Raw genomic sequence first — 17,543 nt, 5'->3', positions numbered from 1 at the left:
TCCGAAGCTCAAAGGTAAACTATTGAATTTGATTGCTTTTCTGATTTTTGAGATGGGAAGCTGCTAGCTAGGCATACTGCTATGCTATCGATAAACTTACACAAATGCTCGTCTTGCTTTGGCTTTAAAGCATAATTTCAAAATATGAGATGACAGGGTGATTAACAAAAGTCTAAGCTGTTTCAATATATTTCACTTGTGATTTCATGAATATTTTCTAGTAATATTTTTGGTCTGTTGCGTTATGCTAATTAGTGTCAAGACAATTCTCCCGGATCCGGGAGCGGTAGTTCCAAGACTAACTTGGAACTGTGGAGTGGTTGAAAAACAAGTTCTAATGACTCCAACCTAAGTGTATGTAAACTTACAACTTCAACTGTACATGTACATAATTTTGCTCGCTTGCTTCACTTTTCTGGGGGGGAAAAAAATCCATCAAACAGTGAATCAATTTTGTCTGGCCAAACACGGTTGTGCTAGGTAGTTGAGTCAGTCTGACTGCAAAGTAATAAACGAAAGGGAAACAGCACTTGAAAACCCATCCTGTTTGCCATATTGGGCTGCAGCTATACACTTCTCCAAACAAGGGCTGTCTGGTATTGTGATGCAGTAATTTCCATGGTAATATAGATTGTTCATTCAAATGATAAACGAATAAGGCTCATGCAATGAAATTTAATTTTTTGTAATGTTAGTTGAGTTTAAAATCAACTGAAAACATTGGACAGAGACTTCCTGCTTTGCTCCTATGGGTACAAGATCCAACTCGACATTCTGGCAGAAAGTTAAGTTCCATCCAACTCATGGTCTCTAACATATTCATTAGGGATGTGCAGCATTCCCATTCAAGATGATTGAATTACCCATCTAGATACATGGGCTCCAATACCTTTACATTTGAAACGATTCAGTTTGAGGAAAGAATCGATGCACTAACATTTGTTGCATAAAACCATGAATTTTCCATTCTAAATTCAAATCTGCTGCTGGGCTTCTACGAGCTGGATCTGTTTGAGCTGACGTGTGTGTGTGTGTGTGTGTGTGTGCAATTTTAGCCTCTCAACACCAAAACCGGACCCTCCATATTCCACCCCACTAGAAGCTTCTCACATCCCTCTCGCACACAAAAAGCTGAAGGGGAAAGAATTGAGAGATAAAGCCAGGATGGCAGGGTGACATAGCATTTTGTTGTGCTCCAGCGAGAACACGCTACAGTTATACTCCGGTAAAGGGGGGAAAAAAGGCATTTAGCTTCAGGTTTGGAGTCCCTGCAAATTCTCTGGAGAAGATCAGCTATTGAGAGATTGACTACATTTTATGTAACTAGGCAAGTCAGTTAAGAACATATTTACGACGAGAGACACCACAACACTACATAGAAAACATGCCTTGGGAATGGAGCACTGTAACCCTCCCCTCAAATTCTTTCGTCCTTCTTCGGGGTGTGGGAATTAATAGTTCAGAAACCCTCCCCCTCTTAGAGCCATGGGTAGTGTGTGAGATGTGGAGCATATTAATCACCAAGCCTGCAGCTGTCTATCAGACCGTACAGAGAAAATAGCCCTGCCCCCTCAGTACCACCCACCAGAGAGAGAGGGAAAGAGGAAGCGCGAGGGCAGGAAAGATAAGAGCAGATGCAGAGTGCCTGAGAGAACCAGAGACGTACAGAGGAAAGAACACGCAAGGGAGCGACTGGAGTGGAGTGCACGGGACAACTTTGCTCCGCTCAACAGCAGTACCGGTGATCTGCTGGATCTCATCTCTACGGCTCTGTTAGCCTCAAGTTAGCAGCAGCACTGAACACGAGACTGCATTGCTGGTGCACCAACAGTGTTCCCATGTGAGTAATATTGAACTGAAACCAAGGGAGGGACGGTTCTGCGTGTGGTGAAAACATAGCAGAGGAACGACGGCGTCCAAACCTGAAGACCGGATCCATAGAAGCAGTGGCCGTGTGATTCAGCCAACCACCCAGTGGGAGAAGAGCAGCGATAGAAGTGTAACTGTGCGACGGAGATGAGAGCCAAGGTGTGTTGTGGGAAGGGAGAAGAGGATATACCTTTCAATCTAGGGGCAGCACTGGGCAGAGGCATGGGGAGGTTGTTTTACTCAGATGTGCAGAGCAATCCCTCCGTCCTCCTCCGAAACGACTTGCACTGGGAATAGGTATGTCTTCTGTTCCGGCGTGCTCAATTCCAGCACCAACACAGCTGACATATATATATATATATATATTTTTTTTTACCTTTATTTAACTAGGAAAATCAGTTAAGAACAAATTCTTATTTTCAATGACTGCCTAGGAACAGTGGGTTAACTGCCTGTTCAGGGGCAGGACGACAGATTTGTACCTTGTCAGCTCAGGGGTTTGACCAACGCTCTAACCACTAGAGCTACCCTGCTGCCGATATGCTCTCACACGTCACTCTTCAACAACATAGTTGTAGTAAAAACTGCTAAGTACACAGTTTCTGGCTTGTTTTTGTTTAGAACATATTGGTGTGTAAGTGTTTCTTTGTGTTCCTGAGGATGTGTCCATGAGGGCTTAACATTGGGCTTTTCAGCGCCTCGTGCACGCACAAAACAACCCTTTGTCTGGGGGCGTCTGAAGAGGGCGGCATGTAATCCAGTCGAATCGGAGAGAACCCACAACTCCTGGGGGCTGCTGGCACAAAAAGGGCATTGCTTTTACAGCAATCTAAACCAAACCTACTTAATGCCGGAGCAAAGTTTTCCTAAAAATGTCAGTCAGCTTGAGTTGTTGTGCCAAATGTGACCACTTCCCATCTCCGTTTGAATTCCTCCAATTGTCAGAGAAGCTCATCATCTAGTCCACCTACCTATAGGTGTTCAACTTTAAACAAATGTTTTTTTAAACAAGATGTTTCACAAGGAGTTACGCAAATAACCCTAAATGACACGTAAATGTATACAAAGCCATATCAAAAATGAGTCCTTTTCTCCTCATCTCCAAACAAACAAATACTTTTCCCCAAGCAGCTTTATCAATGCCTCCTGTGTAGATGGTATACAGCAGATCAGAATAGTCTAAGGGAATAGTCGTTGACTGGTCTGACTCAATTGACAGATGAGTTCTTACACGAAAGTCGTTAGTCATCTCTGACCCGACCAGAGATCTGCTCAGAATGATAAACACGTAGCTATCTCCCCACTGCTCTTTTCTTCATCACTAAAAATGATTGATGCTAACTCGTCAGTAAGTGACAAAAATCAGTCGCAGTGTAGAGTTTCATACAATACACAATTCAACCACAGCAGGAGGTGGAAAAACAACTGCAATGGATCTCCAACTCAGTCAGCGTAGCCTAGTGGTTAGAGCGTTGGACTAGTAACCGGAAGGTTGCAAGTTCAAACCCCCGAGCTGACAAGGTACAAATCTGTCGTTCTGCCCCTGAACAGGCAGTTAACCCACTGTTCCTAGGCAGTCATTGAAAATAAGAATTTGTTCTTAACTGATCTTGCCTAGTTAAATAAAGGTTAAAAAAAAAAAAGAGAAAAAAAGAAAGACCCGACAGTGTTAGCGCCACAACCAGCCCGTTTGACACTTGGCCAGTTTTACATAGTGTGAACGACATTTCCCTGCTTTCTGAGAGAGCTGTTGATGAGACTCATTAGCCAGTCTAATCTCTAAAATGACATGCTGAAGAGCCTGATTACACTTCTCACAATTAATAATTCATTATTAGATTAATAGTGTTATGGTCGAGACACACCAATACAAATCACTCAGGTCACCCCACACCAAGCGTTTGATTGTTTCAGCTTGGGTGTTAACAATCAGTTACAATCATACAGCAAATAGAAATCAGAAGTAGATGATGGCCAGGTCTAAAAACTAAATAGAAACTGTAGTAAAATACACAATGTATGTCAAATGTATATAGCATGTAAAATGTATATAGTATGTATAAGCTGGAAGTAGAAGCCTAAGTGTTATTAGTTTACTCCAATTAGGGGAGAGGTGGTAGTGTTTGCGGGAAATTATATATTAAAATTAACATACACTATCGTTCAAAAGTTTAGGGTCACTTCGAAATGTCCTTGTTTACCATGAAAAACATGGAATGAGTTGCAAAATGAATAGGAAATAGTCCAGATGTTGACAGGGTTACAAATAATGATTTTTAACTCAAATTATTGTGTCCTTCAAACTTTGCTTTCGTCAAAGAACCCTCCATTTGCAGCAATTACATCTTTGTAGACCTTTAGCATTCTAGTTGTCAATTTGTTGAGGTAATCTGAAGAGATTTCACCCCATGCTTCCTGAAGCACCTCCCATAAATTGGATTGGTGGGCACTTCTTACGTACCATACGGTCAAGCTGCTCCCACAACAGCTCAATAGGGTTGAGATCCGGTGACTAATGGAGTGACCAGCACATAGACCGTATGGTAAATAGTTCTTGCATAGCTTGGAGCTGTGCTTTGGGTCATTGTACTGTTGTAGGAGGAAATTGGCTCCAATTAAGCGCCGTCCACAGGGTACTGGATGGAGTTGCAAAATTAAGTGATAGCCTTCCTTCATCAAGATCCCTTTTACCCTGTACAAATCCCCCACTTTACCACCACCAAAGCACCCCCAGACCCTCACATTGCCTCCACCATGCTTGACAGATGGCGTCAAGCACTCCTCCAGCATATTTTCCATTTTTTCTGCATCTCACAAATGTTCTTCGTGATCCGAAGAAAAACTTACATTTGTCTGTCCATAACACTTTTTATTTTTTTTTATACAATCTTCCTCTATCCAGTGTCTGTTCTTTTGCACATCTTAATATTGGCCGGTCAGATGGCTTTTTTTTTTGCAACTCTGCCTAGAAGGCCAGCATCCTGGAGTCGCCTCTTCACTGTTGACGTTGAGACAGGTATTTTGCGGGTATTATATAATGAAGCTGCCAGTTGAGGACTTATTTGAGAAACAGATGCCTCACAAGACACTAATGTACGTGTCTTCTTGCTCAGTTGTGCTGGTTAGAGCCAGTTAGCGCTGTTCTGTGAAGGGGATAGCACACAGCGTTGTACGAGATGTTCAGTTTCTCGCATGGAATAGCCTTAATTTCGCAGAACATGAATCTTCTGAAACTCAGTCTAAAGTACTTTATTTCTGTCCATTTTTAGCCTGTAATCGAACCCCCAAATGCTGATGCTCCAGATACTCAACTAGTCCAAAGGTATGTTTTAACAGTTTTCAGCTGTTTTAACAATTGCGAAAGGGGTTTCTAATGATCAGTTGGACTTTTAAAATGTATAAACTTGGATTAGCTAACACAACGTGCCATTGGAACACAGGAGTGATGGTTGCTCATAATGGGCCTCTTGACATCAACTGTACAGTTTACATACTGAGTTTAAATGTATTTGACTAAGGTGTATCACAATTCCTGATGTTTAATCCTAGTAAAAATTCCCTGTTTTAGGTCAGTTAAGATCACCACTTTATTTTAAGAACTTAAATGTCAGAATAGTAGAGACAATATTAAATAAATCATTCCATTTATTTTCCAGTGGGTCAGAAGTTTACATACAGTCAATTAGTATTTGGTAGCATTGCCTTTAAATTCTTTAACTTGGGTCAAACGTTTTGGGTAGCTTCCCACAATAAGTTGTGTGAACGTTGCCCATTCCTCCTGACAGAGTTGGTGTAACTGAGTCAGGTTTGTAGGCCTCCTTGCTCGCACACGCAAAGTACATTCTTCTCTAGGAGACGGAACGCATCTCCTTCCTGAGGAGTATGACAGCTGCGTGGTCCTGCGATGTTTATACTTGCATACTATTGTTTGTACAGATGAAGGTGGTACCTTCAGGCATTTGGAAATTGCTCCCAAGGATGAACCAGACTTGTGGAGGTCTACAATTATTTTTCTGAGGTTTTGGCTGATTTCTTTTGATTTCCCCATGTCGTCAAGCAAAGAGGCACTGAGTTTGAAGGTAGGCCTTGAAATACATTCACAGGTACACCTCCAATTGTCAATGAGCCCATCAGAAGCTTCTAAAGCCATGATATATTTTTTGGGAAATTGCCGAGCTGTTTAAAGGCACAGTCAACTTAGTGTATGTAAACTTCTGACCCACTGGAATTGTGATAGTGAATTATAAGTGAAATTATCTGTCTGTAAACAATTGTTGGAAAAATGACTTGTGTTATGCACAACGTAGATGTCCGAACCAACTTGCCAAAACTATAGTTTGTTAACTAGAAATATGTGGAGTGGTTGAAAAATGAGTTAATGACTCCAATCTAAGTGTATGTTAACTTCCGACTTCAACTGTAGATATACCATTAAAAAAAATCTGCTGTTTCCAGCTACAATAGTCCTTTACAGCAGTAACAACTTCTACACTATTTCTGATCAATTTGATGTTATTTTAAAATGGACAAAAAGTGCATTTCTTTCAAAAACAAGGACATTTCTAACTGAATCCAAACTTTTGAACGGTAGTGTATGTATAAAAATATATTTATTTACCAGAAAAATATATGGGGGATTGGAAATGCAGACAATTACATTGATGAAGCTACAATCTGCAATATTAAAGCTGATCTACCTCATATATATATCTATATATAAATAAACTTGTTTTTCTCCTAGATAAAGCCTCTTGAAGACTGCACTTCGTCTCAGAGCATGAAGCTGGTTGTAACATACAGGCAGGACTGACCTCTGACCAGCAATTTAAAGTGACTTGAATGGAAGTACAGCACCAGCCCAGGTGTAGTTCCCCCAGGAACTCCCGACACATCGCCACTGTCATAGGCAATAAAGGTTTGTTCGCACACGACAAGCACCTGACCAGGTGTCACCGCTGCCCAAGTGAGGTGGTGCACACAGCCACCATGCAGTGGAGGAGGCGCTACTGCTGCACGCACGTCGCCAGGCTCCTGTCTCTCCTCTCCTTGCTGGTGGTCCTGGTCATCTTGCGTCATCAGGACTGGCTGCCGGGCATCAAGGGCCCAACATTGCGGAGGGAGAACCCAGTGGCTTACACCGAGGGAGGACTGCACTCCATAGACAAAGGAAATCACAGCTCCTCACAGATTCAATTGAGGGATGCACCGGTTCCCCCTGCACCTCCGAAAATGAATGCCAACCTCAGTTCCCCTCAGGCGGACTCCTCTCCGCAGCGGGTTACGGGACTGGAGAGTTCGCTGGCGACTAATGCTAACTTGAGCGGAGAGGTCGGGCTAGGGGGCCTGCTGACATTGGAACCCTACACTTACATCATCAACGAGCCCAACAAGTGCCAGGAGGGCGACCCAGAACCCTTACTGGTGCTGCTGATAGCCACGGAGGCCCAGCAGGTGGAGGCCAGGGAGGCCATCCGGCAAACATGGGGAAACGAGAGCGTGGTCCCAGGCCTTATCCGGCTTTTCTTGCTGGGTGTGAAGGAGGGCGAGGTGGGCCGCCTGCAGCAGAGCAGCCTGGAGGCAGAGAGCAGGAGGCACCGTGACATCATCCAGCAGGACTTCATGGACACGTACAACAACCTGACCATCAAAACCCTGATGGGCATGCACTGGGTGGCCGCGCACTGCCCGGGCGCCAATTACGTCATGAAGACAGACAGTGATATGTTTGTCAACACCGAATATCTCGTCCACAAGCTGCTCCAGCCAAAAAATCAGCCAAAACGTGACTATTTCACAGGCTACCTGATGAAGGGCTATGCGCCCAACAGGAATAAGAACAGCAAGTGGTACATGTCCCATGAGCTGTATCCCAGCGAGAGGTACCCCACCTTCTGCTCAGGAACTGGTTACGTGTTCTCGGCGGACCTGGCGGGGAAGATCTACAGGGCCTCTCTAGGCATTCGCAGGCTGCATCTGGAGGACGTCTACACGGGCATCTGCCTGGCAAAGCTGCGGATCGAACCCACACCACCACCCAATGAGTTCCTGTTCAACCACTGGCGGGTGTCCTACTCCAGCTGCAAGTACAGCCACCTTATCACCTCCCACCAGTTTCACCCCAACGAACTGCTCAAGTACTGGCACCACCTGCAGCGCAACAAGCACAATGCCTGCATCAACACATTCAACGACTAGATGGGCAGGTTTCACCAGAGGAGACTGCATGGGTACAGCCTATTTGGTGACAGAGGATCAAGGGTGATGTTAGATCATGGCCTGTGCAGAGTCACTGGCTAGATGTAACTGAGTAAAGTACGTTTTTGGACAAACTAATGGTTGAGGACAGCCATTTTTTTTACTGGCTCTCCAGTTCATATATTTTTTTGTTTAATATATTAATTGGGGAAAAAAACTGTATGCATCGGTAGAGAGGAAGACCTGAATTAAAGCCGCTACACAAACAGCGCAATGGGAGCGTCACATACAGGCCGTTCCAACATTTAAGCCACACAAAAGTACAATGAACAACGTGTGAAAATAATGCTCCATCGCTGCTGTGTTTGCGTGAAGGGCCCATTATATTTCAACAGTGGATACTGATAAATGTTAGACTGTATTGGTGGACTGTCAAGGTCTGGTATCCATTTTGCTCAACTTGGATTTAAAGAATGTCCTGTTTTTATATATATATTTTTAAATGTTGGGGCAGCAGGGTAGCCAAGTGGTTAGAGCGTTGGACTCGTAACCGGAAGGTTGCAAGTTCAAATCTGTCGTTCTGCCCCTGAACAGGCAGTTAACCCACTGTTCCGAGGCCATCATTGAAAATAAGAATTTGTTCTTAACTGATTTGCCTAGTTAAATAAAGGTTTAATTTTTTTTTTTTAAAAGAGCCTTCAAGGGTACTTCAATTATTCACCAAAAAGATCTTTGGCCATACTTGAGCATATAAACCACTTCTAGTGCCATATAAAAAATGTGAAGTATCAAAAACCAAAAGGAACATTGAGTAATCTCACAAGTAGCAGTTGACATGGAGGAAGAATGAAAGACCGGATATATGCAAGAGTGGAGAATGTGGTTGAGAGAGGAAACAGATCTGGGTGGAACACAGAGCATATAATTAACACCCGTCAAATGAGAGTAGATTGAGGTATTGGCAGGTAAGAATGTATTTCACCAGCCACATTAGTATGTGGTCAATTTGCAGGGCTCTACAGTGCGAGCATTACATATGCAAACAACAAGTCAAAAGTCAAGTATAGGCACATGTGCAAGTTAGAAAAAAATACTGCAGTATCTGTTTACAAAGTATTTCTGCTGTTTTGTTTCATAGCTACTAATAGATAATGCTACACCCCACCTCACACAGCAACATCGTCTGGCAGGGGAGCTGAGCTCACAGTGAAATACTGAAATTCATTTTGAGGTGCTGCGAACAGGCATTTACTTAAGTCTACAAAGTGACACTTTGTCCTTGTGTTTCTTCACTATTTACATTGTTTTGTTTACAAGCTTGGTTGTTTTTCCAACATTAGTTCGAGTCTGCTGCGTCAACAAAGCAAAGAGCCGTTGGTCAGATCCCAAATCTAACAGAAACACGTGACAGGAGTCGAGTGTCCCCATTACCACGGTAACCTCTGTTCTCTGATCATTTGAATTCAATTAAATTCATGCATGGACTAAACATCCTGAATATATGTTCAACTACAAGCCGACTAGGGTAGCAGAAGACGAAAGGGTAGCAGAAGACGAAAGGGTAGCAGAAGACGAAAGGGTAGCAGAAGACGAAAGGGTAGCAGAAGACGAAAGGGTAGCAGAAGACGAAAGGATGCTCTTACCGTCACAGACTTCAGGGTCATGCCGTGGTATGTTCCCATGGTGTCAATCTTGAAACCCTCCGTTTCTAAGGACACAATTAGTTAAATCAATAATGAATCTTACTTTTAATTTTAAAACAGTTTATATTTTTTGTGCATCTTCATTTGTTCATTACTGTGTAAGGAACTGAAATGGATAACACTAAAATATATATTTACTTTACAAAGTAAAGCACCATCTATGAACATATACATTGCATGCGTACGTACGTGACTAGAGACAAACTTTCATTCAGGTCAGCTGAAACTAATGCACACACACACCAAATGTTACTATTCATGGCCATATTTACAAAGCAGCACACGTCACATGACAATATGTGCCCTGGTCCCACTCACTAGAGCTGGGAGGATATGGGCAAAAATCCATTTCACGATAAATGGCCTGCATCGATGCAACAATAAATAAATATTCAATTTTATAACAATTCACGTGCACCAAACTTCTCTTGAAACGACTAACTAGTTTGATTGTAGCCATCAATTGTCCCATTAACAAACACCTATAGTAGCAAACTTATTTAATTGAAAAACATCACATTTCTCTAGTATAGGCTACTTATCATAATGAACGATAATCAGCAAAATGCCTGCGATAAGTGATAATTTTCGGTTTATCACCCCAGCTCTACCACTCACCCTCTTTTCCTTTGAATCTCTCCTGATCGTATCGGTTATAAGCAGCTGGGACAGGCTGTTTGTTCCTTATGGACTGGTCCTTGAGGGGAGATAACAGGTTACACTTAAAACACAGGTAATTTCCAATTAATGATCTAAAGAGAGACGACTATAAAACGGAGAGTTCGGTGGTAATACTACGCTCAACCCTGCTTCCACGGGTTAAATACTCATTCATCTTTTCTGGAGAAACTCACAGTTAAAATTTCAAGCTCCATTTCTTAAGAGAAATTACAACGGGGAGGTATTTATTTTTATGGAACTCCTGAGCAAGAGCCTTTACTGCTTATGGAAGTCATTCTCAATTATGCATTTATTACATCACAATGGCAAAAATGAAATCACACTGCTGGATTCCTAGGATGCAAAAGTGTGTATCCAAAATAAAATTTTAAAAAAAGTACATCTACATTGGTTTATATCTAAAATCAAACATGGGCTGTTCCTTACCACCTGAGTGGTGTTCTGTGCTGGTCTCTGCTCAGGGGCGCGTCCCTCCTCTCTGGCCTTCACCGATTGCAGGATGGCAAAGATGTTTTTGGAGAAGTTCTGCAAGAGCATAAGATTTATCAGCACAGTGTATAAAAAAAAAAAGGTAGACGAGATATCTACTGTTCTGTTTAATAAGAGAACAGCAGATATCACCACCAAACCAATACATTTCCCCTTGAGGTGATGCTGCCACCTGCAGGCATTAAAAGAACACTGAAGTGTGAAAACAGAAAAGCCAAAGATTGTTGATCAGCTACAGATATGGACCATCGCCGCCACCCTTCAAGGCTAGGACTGGGGAAGCTGATCCGAACATGGTAATATCTACATGGAGTGAATACATGCGTGTTCTTCCCATGTGGCCAGGTTCCTCCTAATAATGTTCAGATGCCCATCTCATTACCTTAGTCCATCTCATTACCATAACCCATCAGAGTCTAAGCCGGGAGGAGGAGCTATATGGAATTGTTTTAAGGTCATACCAAGGATCATTTACCTATTTGATTGAACATTTTACAACCCCTTGAAGTATATATAAAAGATTATATGAAAAGGTATTTTTGGCCTTACTGCTATTAGCCCATACAAATGCATTGAATAACAGAGCCACTACATAGAACAGATAGTCTCCCAAAAATATCAAAAGGAAGTTTGTTCTGAAGTCTCTTCTATATAGTACATATCTAAACATGCATTTAACCCCATATTTTTTGCATTAAAAACAGTGTATAAATACTTCCATACATGTTTTCAACTGGTACCGGGAGACCTTCAGACAGGTCTTGTGAGGCCCGTGGGTGTCCCAGAGCAAAACAGACATGTACAGTACTAGTCGAAAGTTGACACCAACTCGTTCAAGGATTTTTCCTATATATATATATATATATATATATATATATATTTTTTTTACATTGTAGAATAATAGTGAACAGGGACGCAAACTGGTGAGGGACCAAAAAGGTGACACTAGGGGGAAATGCAGGTTAACTAATTAAACAAAGAATATGATCTACATAATCAGTCTCTGTGTGTAAAATACATGTTCATGTGAAACTAACTCACAGCAACAAAAGAAAACACATATAGAAAGCAATCTAATGTTATTTGTTGCTTAGACTTTACTGCAAATGACACTCAAGTCTTGAGAAAAAAAAACAATACACTAATATTGCAGTTACCATGACAGCCTTTATAATAGAATGTTTATAATGGAATGCTTGTGACAACACACATCTAACTATTGCACTTTGGGAATACAAATTCTTAAAGTAGAAATATAATTCTATTTTTGCTCTATTATATAGTGGCAACTATGTTAGACATCGATCAAGTGCACAAGGCTACATGTTTTCAAAAATAACATTCACTGAGTAAAACATTAAATAACCGCCCCCCACTCACACGCAAGTGTTACTGTCAAATTCAAACACAACAAAAGCAATCTCTTCGGCCTACACAGCACATAACTACATTGTACACTTTCTGCCTGTTCTACAATATGCCAGCAGAGCATGATATCAATTATGCCAACCAAGGGTCTATTTCAGGCAGAGAGTACACCTGGGATATCCATTTTAATCTACTGTATTGAAAACATGAGAAAGTGTGTGGTGTTCCTTTCACCTCAATAGTGGATTCCAACTTAAACCAGGCCCAGCTGCAGCTACACTTCATTCCTGAATCCAATTGTTTAACAAGCAATGCCTCATTTTCACCTAATTCTCTCATTCTGAATATTAACCACATACTGTACATGCTGCATTCTGTTATGTGAACGATTGCCTGAGCCTTGGATACAGCCAGTATTGCTCCAAATGCCACCACTCGTTCGCATACAGCCAGTAGTCATCCAAAGCCCCCAACCAAACTTCTCATCGGATCAACACTTATCAATCTATTTTGGATTAAAAACAGCGATTTTCACCGAAAGGTGACTAGTTTGCGTGTCGGAGTGAAAACATCAAAACTATGAAATAACACATATGGGATCATGTAGTAACCAAAAAAGTGTTAAACAAATCATTTGCCTTGATGACAGCTTTGCAATCTTGGCATTCTCTCAACCAACTTGATGGGGTAGTCACCTGGAACGCATTTCAATTAACAGTTGTGCCTTTTGTGGAATTGATTTCCTTCTTAATGCATTTGAGACAATCAGTTGTGACACGGTAGGGGTGGTATACAGAAGATAGCCCTATTTGGTAAAAGACCAAGTCCATATTATGGCAAGAACAGCTCAAATAAGCAAAGAGAGACGACAGTCCATCATTACTTTAAAACACTTTGAAAAAGTTTCTTCGAGTGCAGTTGCAAAATCCATCAAGCGCTATGATGAAACTGGCTCTCATGAGGACCGCCACAGGAAAAGAAGACCCAGAGTTACATCTGCTGCAGAGGATAAGTTCATTAGAGTTACCAGCCTCAGAAATGGGCAATTAACTGCACCTCAGATTGCAGCCCAAATAAATTATTTAGAATTCAAGTAACAGACATCTCAACATCAACTATTCAGAGGAGACTGTGTGAGTCAGACCTTCATGGTCTAATTGCTGCAAAGAAAACACTACTAAAAGGATACCAATAAGAGACCGGTGAAAATCTGTCCTTTGGTCTGATAAGTCCACAAATCCCCTGTGTCTTTATGAGACGCAGAGTAGGTGAACGGATGATCGCCACATGTGTGGTTCCCATCGTGACTACCTCGAAGCTGGTTGAGAGAATGCCAAGAGTGTGCAAAGCCATCATCAAGGCAAAGGGTGGCTAGTTTGAAGAATCTCAAATATATTTTCATTTGTGTTACACTTCATTGGTTACTACATGATTTCATGTGTTATTTCATAGTTTTTGATGACTTATTCTACAATGTAGAAAATAGTTCAAATAAAGAAAAACCCTTGAATGAGTAAGTGTCCAAACTTTGACTGGTATTGTACATGTTCGTGAGACAGTCACCATTGCACAGAGGGGTTATAGTAGAGTGTAGCTCAAACGCGGCTGACGCTATAGACAGAAGTTGGCAGATCAGTTGTACAAACTTCAGGCGAGTCTCCTGACACTTGAGATCATAGAGCCTCAGAGGGCTCAATAGTTTGGAGGCCAAACCGTTTGAACGCTACATACGATTTTGTGAAAACACCCATTTTTGGGATGTCTCATTGTCTGACAAACACTGCTCCAGTAGCGCTGTCACCTTTCAAGTTCAACATAGACGGATGAGGTGGATTGTGACGCATCCACAGGAGCATGGAAATTAACCTTAGGGGGTTAATGACAGCATGACCCTCGCACCCGCCAGTCATAGACACTCTAGTCTAGGGGATGACCTCTGACCTTTCCAGTGCTCTGTAGGATGGTGGTCCTGGTCCTCCACACCCGCTCCCTGCTGACTATGTCCCTGGTCACGTCCACCTCGGCGTCCACAAAGCTCCTCTGCTTCAGTGTGATATCCTCATCCAGGTCTGTCTTGATGGTGGAGCGCTTCTTGGCCATAATCTTGGCTTTGATGGCGGCGATCTTCTCCACGGACATGGCCTCGGACAGTGACCTGGGGGCAGAGGTGAGCTCCATTATTCCACCAGCTACGCTGACAGAACACATGAATAATTAGATGGGTGCCTACATTTGTCCTATTTTACACATGTACAAGTGTATATTATATGCATGTGTGAATTGGAAATGTGTTTTTTTTTTTTTTTGCATTTCCCACTCCCCTGAGACGATAATTTAGTGGGGAGGGAAAACAATATAGAAAAAAAAAACTAATAAAAAAACTACACTGCCTCGAGTAGAAATTAATGTTCGGGGTTGATTGAGAAGCGAATTTAAATAATCCAGTGTTTAGTGAATAAGGCAAGGTTCCTGGTTTGTATTTATGTCAGCCTGCTCTCATTGGGATACCTTTGCTACACAGGTTTTAAGAAGCTATGGTGAATGGCTTCATGATAATGGCCCACATTTTGTAACATAGGACGTTCAATGACAGTACCTTCATACCCATCCTAACGCTACTCATAAGACTGCTCTGCTCAAGGCGACAGCAGATTATAAACATTACTAGGTACTTTCATCCATTGCTTAGGACCTATATTTTTGGTTTATTGAGTTTTGGTATTTTTAAACAAATCTATACTCTCAATTCAGCCTGATGCTGCCAGTTGCATTATGTTGTTGAACCGTAAAAATAAGTAATAAAAGCGACTGGATGATGGAAGGGTGTAGGCACCTCATACCTGATCTGGTCAGTTTGCACTATGCCCTCTTTGTGGCCCTCCAGTCTAGCAGCCAGACGCTCCTTGTCCAGTCGCACTCGTTCCTCATCCTAGATAACAGAATGTGTTAGAATGGTAAAATGCTCCATATGATGAAAGATAATCATGTATTACATTTCTGCAGGGATCATATTCTCAAAATGTATGAATTCACTGTACTGTAAATTGCTTTGGATAAAAGTGTCTTTAACATGCAAGTTATCTGGCATCTTGTTAAACAGGATACCTATAGAGAATTCCTTTAGTGCTGAGGAGAACGTTCTATAAAGAACTGAGGAGTCTGAATGGCTCCGGTCAAAGATATTACATACCTCAATCCTGGGTTTTTTGGCTTCAGATGACACTTCATCTGCTGCTCGTTTGACTGATGCAATAAAGAATTAATAAGCCAACTTGTGCAAAATTATGCAATACCTTTCCAATTCTAATCTGCACAATATCTAAAATGACTCTCACCAAGCTGATTGCATGTGCAACACAGACCAATGGTGAACAATAGTATATTAGGCCTTACAGCATGGACTGTTGATATATCCGTTTCAAGAGAACACATTTTCTAATATACATGGATTAAATCATTGAAATCAATGGAAGAGTTGTCATATTCAAAATGCTAAAACTACCTTGCGTTGGCCTTTGCAAACCAATCTCTATGGGGGCACTTCTGTCGATACTTGTCGAAGTAGCTGTGAAGAGAAATCAAAATTGCTTTAGTACAATCATTTCAATTGAATCAACGCGCGTGCATTACATTCACAGTGTTAAATCTGATTTGGTTTCAATTAATACTTACAACTTTCCCCATTGAGATAGGACAGCAAGCCCTTTCTATCAGGTCTTCTGACAACCGGAATGTTCTCGGTCTTAGGGGATGATCAGAATACTTATGTAAATCACAATGAAATACAACAATCTACCAAGGTCACAACAACACCTCTGGCAATGACAATCAATAGACCACTGGCAACACTAAGACAGAACATCCATGACACATGGCAGCAGTATTCAACTAACTCTATACAACTCTCACTTGCAGTGAGGACATTAAGTCTACTTACTGCAGCCCTTCGCACGTAGGATGGATGAGGGAGATGCACATTGTTGAGCAGGAACAAAATGGAGTCCAGGGTGTAGTACTCCTTGGGCTGACCCTCCTTTCCAGTTCTGAAAATCATTACATTCAGCTTTAGCGTTGCAAAATTCAACTAACTTTCCCAAAATTCCTAGGTTTTCCAGAAATGTTTGTTAGAAGATTCACAGAATAAACATGAATTCAGAATCCTTCAACCAGGATTTCTGGAAAAGCAGGGAATGTTGGGAAAGTTAAAAGAATTTTGCAACACTAGTCAGCGTTGACCAGTAGTTTTGCCCATTGTCTACAGTTCTTTCAGTAAAATCCAGATGCCCTCTTGTGGAACTAATCTGGAATTTAGTCACACTGCATGCATTAATAGTGAAGGATAAGATAAATAGTTTAAATCCTGTATTTTGTTAATTACGTTACACACAAATAGCGACCTGCTGTGACGACTATGTCACAGCTTTTCAATGACACCTCCAACTGGTCCAACTTGTCGGGTAAAAATGAGGTTGTCCAACTATTTAATGTCATACATTAAAACGACTGCTTGTTCTGCAGAAACCAGGAAATACTTAGCTAGCTAGCTAGCTGACACAGAACATCAAAGTAATGTCTAGCTGGCAAGCTAGAAATGTAAAAACATGGTGACAGGTACGGTCTCCTGAGGAAATCAATAATAGCTAACGTTAGTTGCAATACTGTAACTTAACTACCGCGGGTTTGCAAGCATGACAGCTGGCTTGTGACAACGTTGCCTGGGTAGTGGCTTTTACACAAAGCAATTAACGTTAGATAGTTAGCTAGCGTGCTAGTTAAACCCCCCCAAAACTAACAATAAAATGATAACTGCATTTGCTATCTTTCGGTGCAAATAGTAGCTAGCACCTTTTAAACGCGGCAAGAAAAGTTTGGGCATCAACAACCATATCTCGCTAACATTAACGTTAGCTATTAACGTTACTAGCTAGCCTAGCTACAACAGGCCGATTGGTAAATTACTCGCTTCAATTTATAAGCAAATTTAACATACCCCCAAATGACATAGTTAGTCTTGACATTTTTGGGCCAAGAGAACTCTCCAAAGATAACTTCGTCTCCTTTGGCGACGATTTCTTTTTTCTGGATGTTGTATTGGCGAAGAACACTCAACACGTCCGCCATCTTCACTTGTCTTCATGTAACTAGCGAGCGTGAGTGCAAGGCCCCCAGTCACCTATCAACAGAATGCAATGCGGTCTCACAGAATGCCTGATCCCAATTTCCAGTTGTATTTGTGTT

General features: G+C 41.7%; 2 protein-coding genes across 7 annotated transcripts in view; one reads left to right on the top strand and one right to left on the bottom strand.

The window, feature by feature from the left end:
• The window catches only part of LOC118372163 (beta-1,3-galactosyltransferase 2-like), a 31,153-nt gene extending 22,397 nt beyond the window's left edge, over positions 1-8,756 (top strand). The window contains exons 1-3 of one of the 6 annotated variants that reach the window (XM_035757958.2): positions 1,441-2,028; positions 5,139-5,191; positions 6,611-8,756. In XM_035757958.2, coding sequence (XP_035613851.1) covers positions 6,709-8,064 — 1,356 coding nt within the window. In that variant the 5' untranslated portion in view covers positions 1,441-2,028; positions 5,139-5,191; positions 6,611-6,708 and the 3' untranslated portion in view covers positions 8,065-8,756. Of the gene's footprint in view, positions 1-1,440; positions 2,167-5,138; positions 5,192-6,610 lie in introns of those variants that run through there. The other 5 variants (XM_035757957.2, XM_052463411.1, XM_035757959.2 and 2 more) reach the window with 5 other exon arrangements.
• cdc73 (cell division cycle 73, Paf1/RNA polymerase II complex component, homolog (S. cerevisiae)) overlaps positions 1-17,486 on the bottom strand; it is a 37,311-nt gene extending 19,825 nt beyond the window's left edge. Inside the window, exons 1-10 of the mRNA XM_035757954.2 lie at positions 17,296-17,486; positions 16,243-16,348; positions 15,978-16,047; positions 15,808-15,870; positions 15,496-15,548; positions 15,146-15,234; positions 14,247-14,460; positions 10,875-10,973; positions 10,386-10,464; positions 9,708-9,772 (exon numbers count right to left, since the gene is read on the bottom strand). Of these exons, the coding sequence (XP_035613847.1) occupies positions 9,708-9,772; positions 10,386-10,464; positions 10,875-10,973; positions 14,247-14,460; positions 15,146-15,234; positions 15,496-15,548; positions 15,808-15,870; positions 15,978-16,047; positions 16,243-16,348; positions 17,296-17,426 (969 nt within the window). The 5' untranslated portion in view covers positions 17,427-17,486. The remainder of the gene's footprint in view (positions 1-9,707; positions 9,773-10,385; positions 10,465-10,874; positions 10,974-14,246; positions 14,461-15,145; positions 15,235-15,495; positions 15,549-15,807; positions 15,871-15,977; positions 16,048-16,242; positions 16,349-17,295) is intronic.
• Positions 17,487-17,543: the final 57 nt, after the last annotated feature.

Source organism: Oncorhynchus keta, chromosome 15 (genome assembly GCF_023373465.1).
Source record: "Oncorhynchus keta strain PuntledgeMale-10-30-2019 chromosome 15, Oket_V2, whole genome shotgun sequence".
Taxonomy (NCBI): Eukaryota; Metazoa; Chordata; class Actinopteri; order Salmoniformes; family Salmonidae; genus Oncorhynchus; species Oncorhynchus keta.
The sequence above is the reverse complement of the archived record's forward strand: the minus strand, read 5'-3'. Positions and strand labels throughout refer to the sequence as shown.